The sequence below is a fragment of the Parasteatoda tepidariorum genome, chromosome X1, assembly GCF_043381705.1.
Source record: "Parasteatoda tepidariorum isolate YZ-2023 chromosome X1, CAS_Ptep_4.0, whole genome shotgun sequence".
In the NCBI taxonomy this organism is placed as follows: domain Eukaryota; kingdom Metazoa; phylum Arthropoda; class Arachnida; order Araneae; family Theridiidae; genus Parasteatoda; species Parasteatoda tepidariorum.
The window spans coordinates 45326006-45343776 of NC_092214.1; the positions used below are offsets into that span (position 1 = coordinate 45326006).

The 17771-nt window shown below is 30.3% G+C and overlaps 1 protein-coding gene across 1 annotated transcript in view; it reads left to right on the forward strand.

Annotated features, from left to right (window-relative positions):
• LOC107448557 (metabotropic glycine receptor) overlaps positions 1-9421 on the forward strand; it is an 80425-nt gene extending 71004 nt beyond the window's left edge. The window contains exons 9-12 of the mRNA XM_016063804.3: positions 1251-1392; positions 1475-1580; positions 4308-4487; positions 8169-9421. Coding sequence (XP_015919290.1) covers positions 1251-1392; positions 1475-1580; positions 4308-4487; positions 8169-8477 — 737 coding nt within the window. The 3' untranslated portion in view covers positions 8478-9421. The remainder of the gene's footprint in view (positions 1-1250; positions 1393-1474; positions 1581-4307; positions 4488-8168) is intronic.
• Positions 9422-17771: the final 8350 nt, after the last annotated feature.

The following is a 17771-nucleotide window of genomic DNA, read 5'->3' on the forward strand; positions in this document are numbered from 1 at the left end:
ATTCTGTAATAATTCCAGGCAATGTTTGCGTATAGAGCTTTATATTGAGTTATTAAGAGACTTTAAAAACAAACACACTTCAAAGAACATTTATTTCTTTTTTAACTTTTATGTATTCAAGCAACCTTTATTTAACTTTTATGTATTTTTCCTAAAAATGAATTTTTCATGATTGAATCAGCCTAAGTAAAAACATTAGAAAAGAAATAAGTTCCGGTTGCTCCGGAAGTTTATGTGGACCATTACGTCTGCAAGCAAAAATAAGCTCCGCCTACAGATAAGGTGAATTGGTGATGTTCTATGAAGCATCCCTGAGGATGATCCGAAGACATGCCATCGCAATTTTGATAATCTGCAGAGGGGATGGGTCCCCTGTTTCGGTAGTCCGACGACCTACGCGCGAAGTCAAGCACTTTACGGTAGAACAGTTCAGCGAGGACCAATACTGCTCGCCCTCGGTCCCTATGCAGGCTGAATGAACTTAAGGGATTAAAATTAAAGTTAGCAAAGTAAAGGTGCTTAACAGAGTTATAGGTAAGGCAATAGAGGTAGAGGGTGAGAATGTATGATGAAAAACATCACATATGGGAAAAAAAATTCAAAATTAAATATAAATTAAATATGGTCCGGTGGGGTAATTATGTTACAAACGCTTGAAATTCATTTCGTAAAAATAACTACACGAGCAGATACCTAAAAATGCAACAAAAAAAAAAAACTATTCCGTATTCATCGCTATTAATATTCAAAATAAATATTTGTAACACCGTATTTCTCAAGAACGTTCGAAATTAAGCAATTTATTCTGCAGGTTTATGTGCCCCACATAAATTATAGACTGACTCATTTTCGTACTCTTTTCTATCTATTTCTAGTATGTTACATAATTACGGCCTTAATATATATTCTTAAAATTTTGGTTAAAAGTAACGTAAAAAATGTGCACATTTGGAGCAGCGTTACAGCTCAGAAAAGTAGAAACTCTATCAAAATCTATCGAATCACAGCTGAGAAAAGCAGTACTGAAAGCACCAAGCATATTTAATTGCTATAGGGAACGGAGAGAAAGAAAGGGGATTATTAGAATACCTTCAAAAGTAATCCGGCAATCAAACTGGTTTTCTTAAAAATATTTTTAACCAAGTATTCCTTAATAGTTAATCGCCAGATTTCGAAATCTCTTTAATTTTTTCGTCTTTTTAATGTAAATTTACTTTCCCTAATGAGAATATATATATATATTAATTTAGGTGAACTCTTATTTCTGGTATTTGGCGTGTTCCTTACTTATAAAGTTCGAAATGCTAAATCAGACGTATTGCATGAAAAAGAAGTGCTATGTTGGTCTGTCTACATTGAAGCTCTAGTATCACTGCTCATGTATACTATCAGGTACAAAACAAAAATGTCATTTTTTTTTACTCAATATTAACGTTCGCCATAAAAATCTATAAATTAAACTATTATTTTGTAGACATGTTGTGTGGTCCAATCTGTTGCCAGATTACATTTACCTTTTATATTTTCTTCGTTGCCAGTGCACTGTCACTATAATCTTGTTTTTCATCTTTGCACCAAAAGTAAGTGTGTTTTACGATTATTTAAATTTTTCTTGAGCTAATAAGTCTTGATTATTTATAAAATATTTTCAGCAGTCAAAGCTTCATTTGTCAAATGATTATATGATGACATTTTCTGATAGGTGTCTTAAAAACTACATTTATTTCTTGAATAGTTTAAATAGAAATCAAATGATTTTTTATTTATTTATTTATCATATATATTATTAGAAGTAAAAAGTATGCAAGTATTAAGAAGTAGAAAAGTCCATTCCACAGGTAAACCACAAGTTTAAAGCAGAGTGTATCTTTTATTTGAATTTTTCAGTCTTTTAATTCGATAATTTAAAGCAAGTTTGAAATGGGACAATAATTTCAGGACAGAAAGCTTAGCATTTCTTTAAAGTATTCGAATTTGCAATTGATTTGCAATTTTTTAAATCAGTCATATAAATCAGCCGGTATAAATTTCAATGAAAATAACCTAGTTTACCAGTTAAAAAAAAGCTTAGTCCAAAATTTAAAGGACAAATAATTACTAGGAAATTTTTTTCAAAGTAGCTCGAAAAAAATAATGGTTGAATTTGACATTTCCATGCATTCAAAATTAAAACAGCATATACTCATTTTTGAGCGAAACACGAAGTCTCAAAAGTGAAATGAAAGGAGAAATGTTCGTTGGCTGCCGGCAGGATTCGAATCAAGGACTTTCGTATTCGTAGCAGGATGCTCTAACAACCATAGTTGTAGGCCCGCGGCCTAGGAGAGTTAGGAAGCTTTATATAGTGGCCACTGCAATGACGCATCATGACATATTCCCTTAAAAGTTTTTAGGATTATGCGAAATAAGCAAAAAGTGAAATTAAAATTACTGATCTCCTGACTAAACTATTAGGATTATCTTTTTTGAATTGCAATCTTTTGTACGATTGAAAGTGAGCATGTGATGCCATGCAATATCTTCTTGACTCATTGTCTTGATTTCCCTGAGTTCGCAGAATCTATACGAATCGCTGAATTCACAGAATCTATACGAATCACTGAATTCACTGAATATATAATGTAATTACATGCAAATTTAATCACTTATTATTTGCACTACAATATCTGCCTGTATAAGAAATACCATTCTGCAGTATTCACTTATTTCTGGTGTAGCAATTTTAATGCTCACAGTATGTAATATACAGTGAGCAAAAAATAATTAAATAAATAAATAAAAATAAAAATGAATCACCTTAAATAACTTTGATATAATGATCAAATTTTCACGTACTAGGACTCAATCTTAATGATTCAAAGAGGAGACCTCAAATATGCTAATTAATTAGTGCAGAGGATATTTTAAGTTTCGAAATCAGACACGAAAGTATAATTTCTCTGAACATTCTTTTTTTTTCGACAGAAGAATCAACATGAACTTAATCAATCTGTAACTCAAAAATATAGGAGGTAGTAGCAATCTTTAAAATATTGTCCTAATAGTTTGGTCAGGAGAGCTGTCGAAAGATTGGACCCTTTAACATTAGTTTTACTTTCTGCATATTTTGCCATATATCGAGAACTTTTAAGGGAATCGAAAAATTTTTGCCCTCAATTATATAATTAAATTTTTTAAAGATAATTCCTTACTAATAATCATTTTTAATAATTATTAATTATTTTTTATCATTTTATTTAATGACACCCCCCTAAAAAAATTAGGATTGTAAGGTACACAAATTTTCACACCATTTTAAAGAAGGAAATTTTATGTGGCAAAATACAAAATTTGAACGAAATCAATCTAATAGCTCTTGAATCGAATTTCAAATATCAGACTTTCTTAAAATTTTATTGAAATCCAAATCCTCCAGTAAAAAAGTACGTTAATTCGAGGAAGTACGTTTCAATGCCTAATTTCTTATCTCTAAATATCTCTATTACAAATTAGCATATTTGAAGTCATCCTTTTGAACCATTAAGATCGAGTCCTAGTACGTGAAAATCCGATCATTAGATCAAAAGTTATTGTGTGTCATTCGTTTTTTTTTTCCTTTTGGAGCACTGTGAGTCCCAGACATGCTCTATAGGGCGGAAGTCTGGAGAGCTAGCTGATCAATCTATCCGACAATTATCTTCACTTTACTTTCCAGAAAATCGTCATTCAGATGCTCTGAGTGGCTACATGTTGTGGTCCATTAAAATTTAAATCAAGATCAATTGCCTCCCTGAAAAGGCAAACATAGGGCTCCAAGATCTCTTCCCTCACAGTTTCTTTTTCAAAAACATAGAAGGGTGTGCGATTTTCAAAACGTCTGACGAGATAATCAAACATCCGTTGCAAATATGGTCAATTTTTACACAGGTGATAAAATAGAGGATCCCTAGTTCATTTAGTTTATATTTTCATGTTGAGAGAGTCAGGTTTATTTTAATAAGTTTCAGAATTTTCTTAAACTTCATTCAAAGTTTTCGGATTTTTTTAAATAAATAAATAAGTAATGGTAATAATAATAATAGTATATTTCTTTTATTAGTATTATTTTCGAAATATCTTATCAACGTTATTTATTTATTTTTTGTTTTAAATTCAAGCGCTTTATTCTAATTATGAAGAAAAAAAAATACGAAGAATTTGGTCTGTGTAGATCTACTAGTTTCCTAGAAACAAAGCACAAGAGAACTATAGCTTTATATAAACCCTCTTACAATATAATTCTGAAATTATGAAGTAGTAAATAAAATTGTATTTTTATTTCTTATTAGCTGTGGTACCACGCCCGTCCCCCAGAAGAATACCAAACAGGACGTCAACTTTCATCCTGTGGTGATGTACGTGACGTACCCGAAGCTGTGAAATTACAGGAAGGGGTACAATGTACAGCAAATGGTGAGATAGATGTTTCAGAAGTGAATTTTGCTGATATGGATCCTGAGGAAATTCGAGTAGGTTAATTTTCAGTAAAGTAATTTTGAAAAAATTTACCACATTTTTTTTTTTAAAATTCGCATGAAAGTGTGCTACATAAATAAATAAAAAATTGTTCATGATTTGAATTTATAGGAAATAAAACTGTGCGTCCTTATAATTATCAAATACCCTCGCAGTCACAGCACAAATGTTCTCGAAAACGTTAATTATGTATAACATCAGGAATACAAAGAAACGTTTAAAAAATATTCGATGAATATTTTTATTTAATCTGCAAGCCGTAGAAAGGATAATTTTCTTCAAGTTTACACCTTTTATTAAAAATTTCCCAAACGCCTTGTATACAGAAAAAACCTTTCGAATCATTCTCAATGCTATGACGTCAAAAATTGTGTTCTTATCTCTGTCTTTGATTGTAAACTGAATAACTTTGCATCGATGCACGTTAAATCTGTCGAGTCGCAAAGTCCTCCATGCTCCCATAACAAATCAATACCTCTGGGGGTACTGGATTGGAGATTGATCGTTCTCTGATTCAGGTCAAAATTACGATCCGTAGATGAATGAATGGATGTATGAATGGGTCCGCCCTAGAAACTGGCTGTGACATGTGTGTGGCTGAAGACGAATTCGTGGCCATAGATGGCGCCACTGAAAAACAAGAAACTCACTCTCTGCCTTAAACTTGCTAGGTTACACCAAGCAGGCTTTCTAATGTGGCACGTGGCATTAGAAACAACAACAAAAACAACATAACTTTGCATAGTATCCACAATAAGTATAAAATAGAAATAAAATATTTATTATAAAAGAAAGTAATAAAGTTATATACAACATGAAAATACAGTGATCTTCTTATTATAGATATTATAGATACAGTGATATTATAAATACAAGATATATGTATTAAAACTTCTGAAGGGAAAGGAACAGTATGATTTGACCTTGTACAGTGCTAGAAACTAAATAAAATATAAAATGATGAATAGCCTTTTGTCTTCTTGTAGAATTTTGACTTATTAATTTATACTATTTTAGCTAGAGAGTAATCAAAGATGCTCTTCTGCCTAATTCTTTCATTATATTATGATTTTTAACTCTGGTTTTATAGTATTTCTGCGTATTTATTATAGAAATAATAGAATATTTAAATTTATTTCGAAAGTTATGAACTGGACTTTTACTTCAATTTTATTTTAGATAACCAATTGAAACAGTTCTTATTTTATAGCAGAGTATAGACAAAGCTCTATTACATTTTTTAGCGTATGCCAAGATCTTAACCACGAATCAACAATTAAAAGAATTTGAGAAGAAATGATCTCTAAAAATGCCAACGGTTATCTTTTCATGTTACCTCTTCATGTCCTGAATTTCTTTAGTTATCTCTTTTTAATTTTTTTGAGCATCAAAACTCTGTGATAATTTTGTTTGTACTTAAAACAATATTAATAAAAATCTAGCATTTGCTATGAAAATCTAGGCTCACTATAAAAACATCTTTAATGGAGAAAATGCCAACATTGTGTTCGATTAAATTAAACGTTATGTTTTACCACGCTACCCAGATCAATTAACAACTATCATGAAACTTTCGCTTCCGACAATTATGAAGTTGAACACTGCTTATTTTTTTCTCTGTAAGTTAAAAGTTAAAATCTGTTGTTAATTAAAATGATCTGAGTATTGCTCTGATAAATGGTTGTAGAAAGTGGAACAGAACAAGTTCTTATACAATATAAATCTTATGTCCAGTTTCCATCAAGCAAAAAAATAGTATTTTTCACATCATCATATCATCACATCATCACATAGTAGCGTTTCAATAATAAATCATGTACCACATGATCATGCGCTTTTTAAATGCAGAGGTAAAGCGATATAGAGCTTATCATTTTATTTCATAATTTTACAACCGTTGTTGAACAGCCGGCAAAATGTTTTGGGTATACGACTACTAATAATCAACTCTGTAGCTTTTTAATTTTGAGCCCAATCCAGAAGACAATAGAATTCCTGGATCAAGTATGAAGGGAAATTTGCCTTCGTGGAGGACTTTTTGATGGAACTAACCCACATTTGCGTTACATGGAGAAGAAAACCGAGAAAACATCCCATGGTTAGTCTGAAGGCAAGGGGACTCCAACCCACGATCCACTGAGGATATTTTACATCAGCACTGTAATCGGGGCAAGCCGGATGCGGAATTCGTATCAAATTCTCTACAAGTGGACTTATAACTAAATCCAGTACAGTATTTATGTAGATTACGAGGTGATTCAATGCAAGTGAAAATATGATAAAAAATTTTAACGATTTCAAACTGGGTATCAGATAAAAAAAATTTAGTTTACAACATTTAGAGCAATAATTGTGTTTCTTTCTTCCTCTAAAGTAATTATTTTTTTGTGCTAAAAATTTTAAATCCTCGGAATGCAAATTAGTAATAATAATAGTAATAATAATAATAGAAGGAAAAGTTTAAATATTTAACACTAAGCATTGGGTCTGATTCTGAAACTTTAACTTTTATATTAAATGGTACGCAATGAGAAATTTAAACTCATGATCAGAAGAATCAAACTGTTTAAACGAACACGAGTATTTGCGAATTTGAAAAGTTATGAAAAATAATTTTAAAAAAAATTGGTGCATCTTTTAAAGTGTTTTGTTGATACGGTTATTAAACTTCAGTTCTCGAAAATAGATTGATATTAATATTTTACGATGCATTTTAACAGTGTTAATACAGTCAAATAAAATGTTATACCCTATTAACTTTTTGCTCTTAGCACTTTATGGGGCACAAAATGCTCAAGACATTGAAATTTTATCGTCTTTATTTTTTTTTCAATTTCTTTTACTTTTTTCAAAAGATTGCTTTGAACTGTCCCGGCTAATAGGTGTAAACCTAAAAAAATATTTTAGCATTTTTGGAAATTAAGTTGTATTTGGTTATTAAAAAAGTTCTGTAACACTTGCAAAAATATCAACTTTTATCAATTTTCCTTTTTTGTTGTTCTTTTTGGGGTTCTTAGTCTAAACTTTCATCAATAAACTCTAAATGACTTTGAATGAAATTGAATTTCGGGTTTTGATTCGTTATTGCTATAAAAGAGATCTTTCAGCAAGGGATGATGTTGCAGAACTTTTTTAACAACCTAATAATTTTTTTTAATGATATCAAAATTTTGTCTAACAGAATTCTTCTTAACTTTTTAAATGTAATGGAAAAGAAATAATTGAATTGGAGGAAAATTTAGCTCCCAGACGCAATTGTAAATTTAACCAAATTTTTTATTCTTTTTGTAATTTTTAATTTGCTCATATTTCGATCCTCATGAACACCAGAAAAGTTATATGAAAAAAAGAAAGAATTAATTAAAATTTACCTCCCTTTTTGCTGCTGTAAAATCCACATGCAATGATAACAATCGTTATCATTCAGGTTATTATTTTAATTTTTTTTATGGTAGTTGAATACTTAATCAAGAGCGAATATTTTGTCAAAAGTGTAATTTAGTATTTTTTTGGTATTACTTTTCAAATCTTCAAGTTACATTATTCCTATTTATACCGCACGTTTTCGTTTCGTTAAGATAAATTACAATTATAATTCATTAGACTACATGTTTTTTCAGAAAACTGTAGTTTGCTTTTACATTAATTTAACTTACCGAATTTTTTTTTTACAGAATGAACTCCGCAAACTCTATACTCAACTACACAATATGAAACAAGTATCAATGCGCAAAGGTAATCCTCACATCTCCCGACGTCGAGGTGGACGGAAAGGCACGCATCGCAAGTTTTCCTTGCAAACATTTCACCATCGACATAAGCAAAGCCAACATGACCAAGAAGTAACAGAAATTTCTAAAACTCCGGAGGAATCTGTAGCCAGTGCTGATGGTACTACGGACAATGCTTCGATTCGCCAACTTGATGAGTCGCACAATAATGCTGGTACTCCAACTGTCACTTTTAAAGACGATCAAAAGTGACTAGATGCTAGTTTTAAATTATTATCAAATGTCCAACGGTTTCACTTACCGTTAGTACGATCTATTTCAGATCTTGGAGCGAGATTAGAAAAGAAAAAACAAAGCATTAAAAATTCCAAACGCTCAACTATTTGTTCACTATTTGCATCATAAAGTGGAACACAGTTTGATGAGACTATGTATTTACTACATCAATTTGATGTATGTAACTACATGCTTTATTCTCCACTTATAAAGAGCTCTGATCAAGCTTTTTTCGTTCATACAAACTGGAATATTATCTTTATATTTCTTTACACAACTATGCTAAGAAGGCTCTTTAAATTGTATTTTAATTTTTCGTTATGTTTAGTCTCAGTTAATGTTGATATAAGCAATGTGATGTTATTATAGAATCTCTTGATATTGGACGGTTGGTGAAAGTATTTTTATGAATGAATTTAACCGTGTTAATTTAATGTTGAGAAAGATGAAAAAATGATTATTCAAGAATGTGATGAGTAAATCCTACCAATTTAAATTGGTGATGGTTGCAGTCAATGTTAAAGCTTGTTTAAATAGTTGTAACTAATATATACCGAGCTATTGTTGTTTATATGTTAAATTATTATGTTCCATTTAAGAGAACAAAATATAGTGAAATTCTATTTAAAGAAAAGTGGGAACTAATTATTAGTAAAACACAGTTTTAAAAAACCCCATTGTATTTTCTTAAATTAATTATCAAACATTTACTGAGATTTAATAAAATATTGAATTATTTTGGGACATGAAATAAGTTAATTTGGTTTGAATAAAAATTTAAAGGCTTCTTTAGAGATATTATTACTCTGTTACAGTGACTTTTGTTATCAAATTAACACTCTGAGGTAGCACAAGAATCAGGCAGGGTGTAGATTAAGAATCTTTAATACTTCACACTTTCTTCTTGCACAATATCAAAAGGAAAGGGGGAAAAAATCCCTTTGGGACACACGAAATAAATTTTTCTTTTGTAGAAAGATATTCATAGATTTTCTAAACTGCGAAGAAAAACAAAAACACAAAGAGCGGGAATCTTCTTAAAATATATGCTATGGAACGGGTTTTTATAATTTCATAATTTTTCTCAGTAAAGACTTGTCACACACAACACTATTAAAACACTTTTTTTTTCTCTTCCAGACATGTGCAGCATGTTAGCAGAGTGTTCATTTATTCATTTCCATCGTTTTGAGTCCATGAGGGAAAGTTATACCATTCTGTTTCATTCATCTAGGAAAAAATATTCAGCAGTTTCAGTAGTTGATAAATTCCTTTGACAGCCTTGCTTTTATGCTAGCAGTAGTTTCCTCTAATAATGGCGTTTCGAAACATTTTCTGTTTTATTCGTGGGTAAAACACTTACCACGCCCAATTAAAACCAATCCTGATGACTAAACATGAAGTACATCGTCGAGTATTATGGCGCACAGAAATCAGGCAGTGAAGACTCTTAATTATTTTTATTAGTCTCAAAATACAGTTGCGAATCTGGAAATTTATGCAGAAGCATACATGCTCTATTCTCTATATATGGAAAAAGCTTTGCTAGTTTTCTCTATTATCTCCTTGCCATATGTTAAAGAAGGAAACATTTTGTTCCAATTGGCTCCCTTGACATAAGTCACAAGATTTCTTACATTATTAGGAGAAAAACTTATTATGATAATTACTTCTAAAAATTGCTAGCACTTGGGTATACAAATCTATTTTTAATAGGATATGGATGAATAATTATCAAAAAGGAAGGTTATATATATANTATAAGTATATATATATATATATATATATTGATGGAAAAAAAAATCCCAACACGAAGAAAATTTTTTTGTATAGTAATGAAATTTTGTTTTGACAATACGCTTGTCTGAGTAACATATTTAATTTATTAAAGTTTCAAAATCACAGGTTAATGCAAGTAAGAGGAAAACCATTTCAAATGTGAAATACTGGTACATTAATAACTTGTGTAACCATCAGAGTTTTGAATGCAAGCATGCAAACGGGCATGCATTGTGTTACACAGATGCCGTATGTCCCATACGTACTCGATCGGTGAAAGATTTGGGGATTTTGCGGGCTAAGGCAACTTGTCGACATTCTGTAGAGCATATTGAGTTACAACAGCAGTAAGAGGGCGAATGTTATCCTGTTGTAAAATACCCCCTTGACTGCTGCTCATATACGGTATTAAAACAAGTTGAATCTTTGGTTGACGCACGAATTTGCAATCAAGGTAAGCGGACTAACGACGAAAGTGATCCTGCTGTCATAAGAAATTGCTCCCCAGACCATAACTCTAGGTGTATTTCGAGTGTGTCTTTGCCGGGGACAGGTTGGTAGTGGACGCTCACCTGGCCTCCTTCTAACCAATCACTGGCTATCACTGGCACCAAGGCAGGATCGACTTTCTTCAGAAAACCCAATAGATCTCCACTCTGTCCTAAAGTGAGCTCTGACTCGACACCCCGTCGTAAATGACAGTAGTTCTGAGTGAGTGGTATCAAAGCTATCGGAACTGCACTTGATATAGCTAATTTGTGACAGATGTGTCACTGCAGTGCCAACTGCAGCTCGAATTTCTAATGCAGAAGCAGTACGGTGAGACGCAGCCATACACCGTACACTCCGGTCTTCCTTCTGAGTAGTGCCACGTGGTGCCATAACCAGAACCCAGTCTTCTTGCAGCAGTACCTTCCCTTGACCATTGCTGCCAACAATCATGCACAGTGGATGCATTTCGCCCCAGTCTTTCTGCAATATCGCAGAAAGAAAATCCACCTTCTAGTAGCCCTCTTACACGATCACGTTCGAAGTCAGTGATCTGTCGATAATTACTTCGTCTTCTTAAAGGCATTGTTAACTAACAGCAACTCACTATGTCAAAATGTAACGAAAAATAGCGCTTACGTGCTATAGAACAAGTAATTAAGGCAACGCTGATTTGCATATTCACAGTGGTGCTACTATATTGCCAAATTTATGCACCAAGTGCGAAATTTGAATAGACACCATAAAAACAAGCCTACCAAATACAGTTTATCTAGCACAACTCCTTCTTGTGATATCGGGATATTTTTTCCGTCAGTATATATATACTATAAATATATAAACGTACATTTCTTTTTTTTTTTTTGTCGCGTACAGCTCACGCTTATTCAGCTCTTTCTAGAAACTTGAACCACCTAAAAATAAAAAAATTTCATGAAAAATAAAGTTTTAAATAATTTCTTTGGTCTTCTCTAATATGAGAAAGCTTTAAAGGTTCCCGCTGTTTATATTTGAAACTACTTTTAACATAATTTTTATTGTTGATTGTTATTTGACTGTTTTAGAGAATCAAGTCTTTTTTATCTTGCATGATGATCAATAAATACATAAATAGAGTTCTACTCACATTGAAAAATAACTAAATATTTAATTATTTAAATTTCAATAGATTTTATAACTAAATCATTAGTATTATAAAACTAATAAAAATTAGATTTTAATAATAAAAGTCTTTTAAAAACTACAGCTCCGGAAATTTTTTTAGAGCCGAGGTTTACATTGTCATGTGATGTAAGAAAAGAGTATCGCGACCTAGAATAAATTATGTATACTTAAATAAGGAAAAAAATTGCATACAGCTTAAGAAATTTTTAAATCATTTATTATTTAAAAAAAAATTAAAAAATTTTATTGCGCGAAAGCTGGAAAAAAATATTAAGCCGAGTTTCTTTTAGGGAGTTTGATTTTTCTCATTCCAGATTTTTAAAAAAATTCATAACATGTCGCCCAATAAAAATGTACAACTTGGTTTTTCTGCGCGTTTAAACTAAATTGCTCTTAAATCCGAAACAAAATCGACTATTTTACTGTTACTAAAAGATTAATTTTTTTAATTCCTTAAAACTGGAATGGGTAATTCCAGATTTTAAGCTAATTTTTTACTAATTTTGCATGAAGATATTTTTTTACGAAAAAAAAATTGTCCATAAATAGTACTTGTCGAATAAAGGTGTCATTTTCTCAAATTTGCTGTTTTTCGCATGTTAACATAGCTGTTAGACTTTATCAATTTAAAATTATGAGTTCACAGTACTCTGAAATAAATTTTTACATTAACAAATCAATGAAATATTGGTTTAGCATGCAGAATGTCCATATATATCGACCATGAATTTAAAATCAAACGGCGCTTTTTTTACAAACTGAAAAAAATCTAATTTTAGAAGACAATCTAATGGGAATTATATGTGCCATAAAATACCATGTTTTATAAGTGGTATTTTGTAGTTAGTTCTGTAAAAGAATGGTTCATCAGCATAAAATCAAATCCACTTGCGGCTCTAATAAAATTAAAAGAACTCAGGAAGTTCCAAAATGTAATTTTGATGAAGTTACTGTCTGTAGTTTCGCTTACAACATCAAAAGCAAGTTTTATTTTTCGTTCAACGCATTGATCCGCATTTCGTGTTCTTCAAAACGATTGTTTGAATCGAAAATAGTAAAATTATTGATCTGGGTGGAAGAAAAACTAACTTAAGCACTCTTAAAGAATCTTCAATTGCATTACATTAAAAAATTAAAAAATGTCTCAAGTTTAGCAGAAAAAATAAGGTTATAGTTTTTGTGATCAAAAGCTCTTGGAGCAACATTATCGCCCATGATTTTGCTTCAATAACAGTCAGTATCTGCAAAAAATTGGCCCAACTCGTTTTCAATTGCATTTTTTTTTTCCATCTGGGTCTAGAAAAAAAATGCTGTATATGCTCTATCTCCCTGCTTTTGGGTATTAGTATGAGTTTGTAGAATTAGTAAATAAATAATAAATAGCATACTGCCCTGTTTGATTTTTTTGAAATTTCGTAATTATTCTAGGTCGAGATGCGTTTTTCTTACATTGTATGGTGATTTCAACTCAATACTTTTCCTGGGGGTGTATAATTGTATAAAAATTGAATTCTGCGATTCTCATTTTCTTAACATCCTTGTATAGATTAGATTTTTACGAAATAATAGATTTTACAAATTGAAAGTGTTGATATATTTAAATTAAGTGGCTTATAATTCAAATACAGTATACTTCCTATTATCCGAGCTAATGATTGGGAAGAACAACACAGAAAATTAGAACACAGATAACTAAAAACGTTTATTTTAAAATGGCATAGTTGTATATAGAAAAGATTATGAAAAGAATTAATGACACATATTTAGAAATTATAACTATTATTTTGTTCGGTTATCATGCGTATGATTTTGTACGATATCGTACGTTTCGTAATAGTGCGAACTGAGTCGTACAGTTAGTTTATCATGCGTACTAAGTGAATCATCTCATTCTATTATTCCACAAAAATCTTTTTTCCAAACCACTTTGTTCTGTTATCCCTTGAACCGCAATGTTAAGCAAGTTTGAGTGCGCTATATTCCGCAAGGGGACAACTTCACGAACCCGCTTAGGTCTAGCAACAAAGCAAAGCTGGTATTTTGAAAATGTATCTGCTTTAAGAATATATCTATTTTCTTGAAATTATTTCTATCTGAAAATATATCTGTTTTTGTATATTGTATATACAAAAATACTCAAAAAAATTTTTTTTCTTGATTTTTATTTAAACTTTAAAAAAAAAATCTGAAAACTGGATAATCATCATACGGATAATAGAGTATACTGTAGGCTGAAAAAGGCTTAAAGATCTACGTAGGATTCTGGATTTTTATGGTTTAGAAAAACAGTAATCTATTTACTGATTGTAATGTATGTCGTTCTGTGCCTGCATAAGTGGTATTTTAAGTTGAGCAATAAAATGTATTATGTGTTTATTCACAAGACAACTTTTATGTGTCATAATAATAAAAGTTGTTGGACGCATTATGTTGTGAACTGATAATGTATGCAATTAACATTAGTAGAAAAATTATACTTTTCATACTTGAATATTTCTTATCCTTATCAGGTTTATATTTTTTGTTAAAAATAATTCTTAAGGCATTCAGATGAATGTAATTCTTATATATTGTTTATATTTTTTTAAGCATCACTACAAAGCTAGCATGTTGATTATATCATTTTTATTTGTTTATGTATTTATTTTTAAACATTGAATGAGCAAGAACTTATAAGGTACCTGAAAAAATATGGCCCATTTAACACTTTACACCGCCAAATTCAAAATAATATAATTTGCGCTATTTCTCAGTTATTAGATAAGATTCTTCTGTTCACCTTAAGTCTTCCGAAATTCCAATTTTGAATTGTCAACCCCCTTCTCCTTAAAAATGTTCTGCCAGGGTACTGTATGCGATTACGATTTTCCAAAGAAATTAAAGCTCTCTGTTGAAAACTAAAAATTGTTCGTGGAGTACCAAGCTTGAGGCCAACTTCCCTACTGATTGATTTTTTGTAGCTCTTAAGGTTAAAGTACTTTGAGGTTTGTTAAATTTCCAATTGTCAGTTATTGTGATGAAGATATTCAGAAGAGAGAAAAATATAAATATTAAAAAAAAAAAAATCTTATTTTTTTGTGCTTCTTGAAAATTATTTTGATTTTTCGTAAATTTTTTCGTGATGCCACCTGCGAGTTTTAGGCAATAAGCATATTTAATATTTATTGTAATATTTCAAGTTTTGCACAGTTACTTCTACTTCGTATATGCTGCTAAAATGTCAATCTATATTCAAGTGTAACTTTTTTCTTGGGAGAGCTACCGGCGGATTAATTGCGTTTTACATTATGTTTAGTAACTACTAAACATAATGTAAAACGCAGTTAACTTTTGTTTTATTTTAGTTGCGTTTTACATTATGTTTTGTTACTACTGAGCATAATGTAAAACTCAGTTAATCTACTGAAAGCTTCCCTAGCAAAGAAAGTAGCAAAACTTGAAATATAGTACACATTAACTCTGCTTATTGCCTAAAACTTGCACGTGTCATCAATAACTAAGTTACTTCTACTTCGTATATGCTGTTAAAATGTCAATCTATATTGAAATATGATATTGGTATGTTGAAGAAGTACATCATTTAAATCAGAAATACTTAGCAAATGTCAAGTAATAGCACTAATGTAAGTTGAATCATGTTTGTATGTAGTTTTACTTTTAACAATACTAACATGTAAGGAAATGTAAGAAAACTTGAAAGGTATACAAAGTTTCTAAATGCATATTTGCATGGTATGCAAGTTTGTGATGAGGCTCAAGGTTAAGAAAACTTGAAGGGTATACAGGTTTTTTATATGCATACTTCCATGGTATATAAGTATATGATAACAAGACTCAGGATTCAACGTGAGATTTTTTATAGTATAAAATGATTACTGTGAACAAATCATCTTGTATATCTATTTCATAAATATTAATTACCTCATAAGTGGTATAATAATATTATGCATTTGGCCTGAACTTTATTTCTTTAAGCTTACTTAAACGTTGGTTTTTCAAAATTATATATATTAATTCATTAAATCACTTCTAAATAAATAATCTACTAGATTTAATATCAAATCTTTGAAGATTTTTCTCAGAGGTTGGAAAATGAAAAGGGAATTCCTCAATCTTTGTTTGTATATTTATGTGTACACAAAGTGAATCAGTACAACAGTTACAAACTTTAAGGAGATGTGTGTCACCGTGAAGGAATTGAGAATTGCATAGTAACCTATGGTAAAAAATATCGTATGCAGCTTTCTTGTTTTGGACTAGTTTTTCGTGCATATATGAATCGTAACTTTTATTTAAATTATCTTAATTTTAGGAAGTCGTTTGATCTGAATAGAAATCGTTATTTTTTTTTCCTTGCAAAAATTATATTTAACAGTTCTAGGACTCGCGGCAACATTAAAGCGAATGTTTTTATAGTGATTATTTTTATCTGACAATAAAAATTCATTTGCAGCATGCTCAATTTATTTTTGTTTATAATTGAGAAACTTGCACTTTTAAAAGAGAAAAATTTTGAACAATTTATCGATAAATTGAAGTTATATAGATTGTTCCACATAGCTATTCCTTTCATTTAGGTTCACCAAATAATATTACTCAAGTGTAGAAAAATAATCCTTTTTAGTACAATATTTAACTACATTCCCGTTGAAATTTACATTAAAAACGTTAACAAATAGCAAATGATAATACAAAAAGAAAATTTATTTATAAGGAATAAAGTACTTACACGCCAAATCTCCGAACAGCTCAAAGTATAAAAAAATGGCTATCAGAAACGGAGTGCGGTTTAGTATTTCTTTTCCTAGCATAGACTAAAACTTTTCGGGAAACTATTAAGACAATTGGTGAAAAGTTTACTGTTAAGGATAAATTTCTAATTTTAGCTACCACTTTATTTATTAATTTAATAAATTTCATGAATTTGTTTTGAAAAAAAAAACACGTCTAAGAAGTTTATGCGTAAGTTTATGTACATCAAATTTAAATAATTATGTTATTCTTCGCAAAAACAAACTGACGACGAAATACTTTCTCAACTCTTTCTAGGTGTTTCTTTTCTTTCTTTCTTTTTTTTTGTTGTCCGCTAAACTTCAATTTTTAAGTATACTTTATTGTCTTTGTGTGGAACATAACAGACAAAAACAACAGAATTTCATTAATCATACTAGCGAGGCCATATTACGTACGGGTACCGTATAATGAATTTCTTTTGTAATTTAGTAAAAAATAATTTTTTTATTTGTTTAATTGAAAAAATATTAGGAAGAGTTTTTAATACTTCGATGCAAATATTAATTGTGATTTGTGAATTATTATTAAAACGAGGTTTTGTCGTTATTTAAAAAATATATGTAAGTTAAAAATTTAGAATCAAATTGTATAAAATATTTTGTATCATTTGTTTTTGTAATATAATAGTTAAGAGAAAGTATTTAAATAAAATATAAAACTTCCTTGTGTATTTATTAACAAGTTCATATATGATCGTTTAATATATTCACTGACCGGAATCAATATAGCTTATAAGAGTTGATGATATTGTTTACAAAATAGAGCCACTATATAAAGCTTCCTAACTCACCCTCGTTTAGTGTGAGTACCTTTTTCAATGGTGGTTAGAGCATCCTACTACGGTTTACCCTATAGTGTTTTCTTAATCACATTAATTTTTTAAGGGCAATGTTCAGTAGTATTAAATTTCGATTGCTCTTTTATTATCATCATTCTGCAAAGAATTATTCTTGTTCTCAGGTCGTCTTGTTCCTTAATCTTCCGTAATTTAGAACATTACAACTTAAATATACGCATGTTACGTATGCTCCCATATACCCTTTC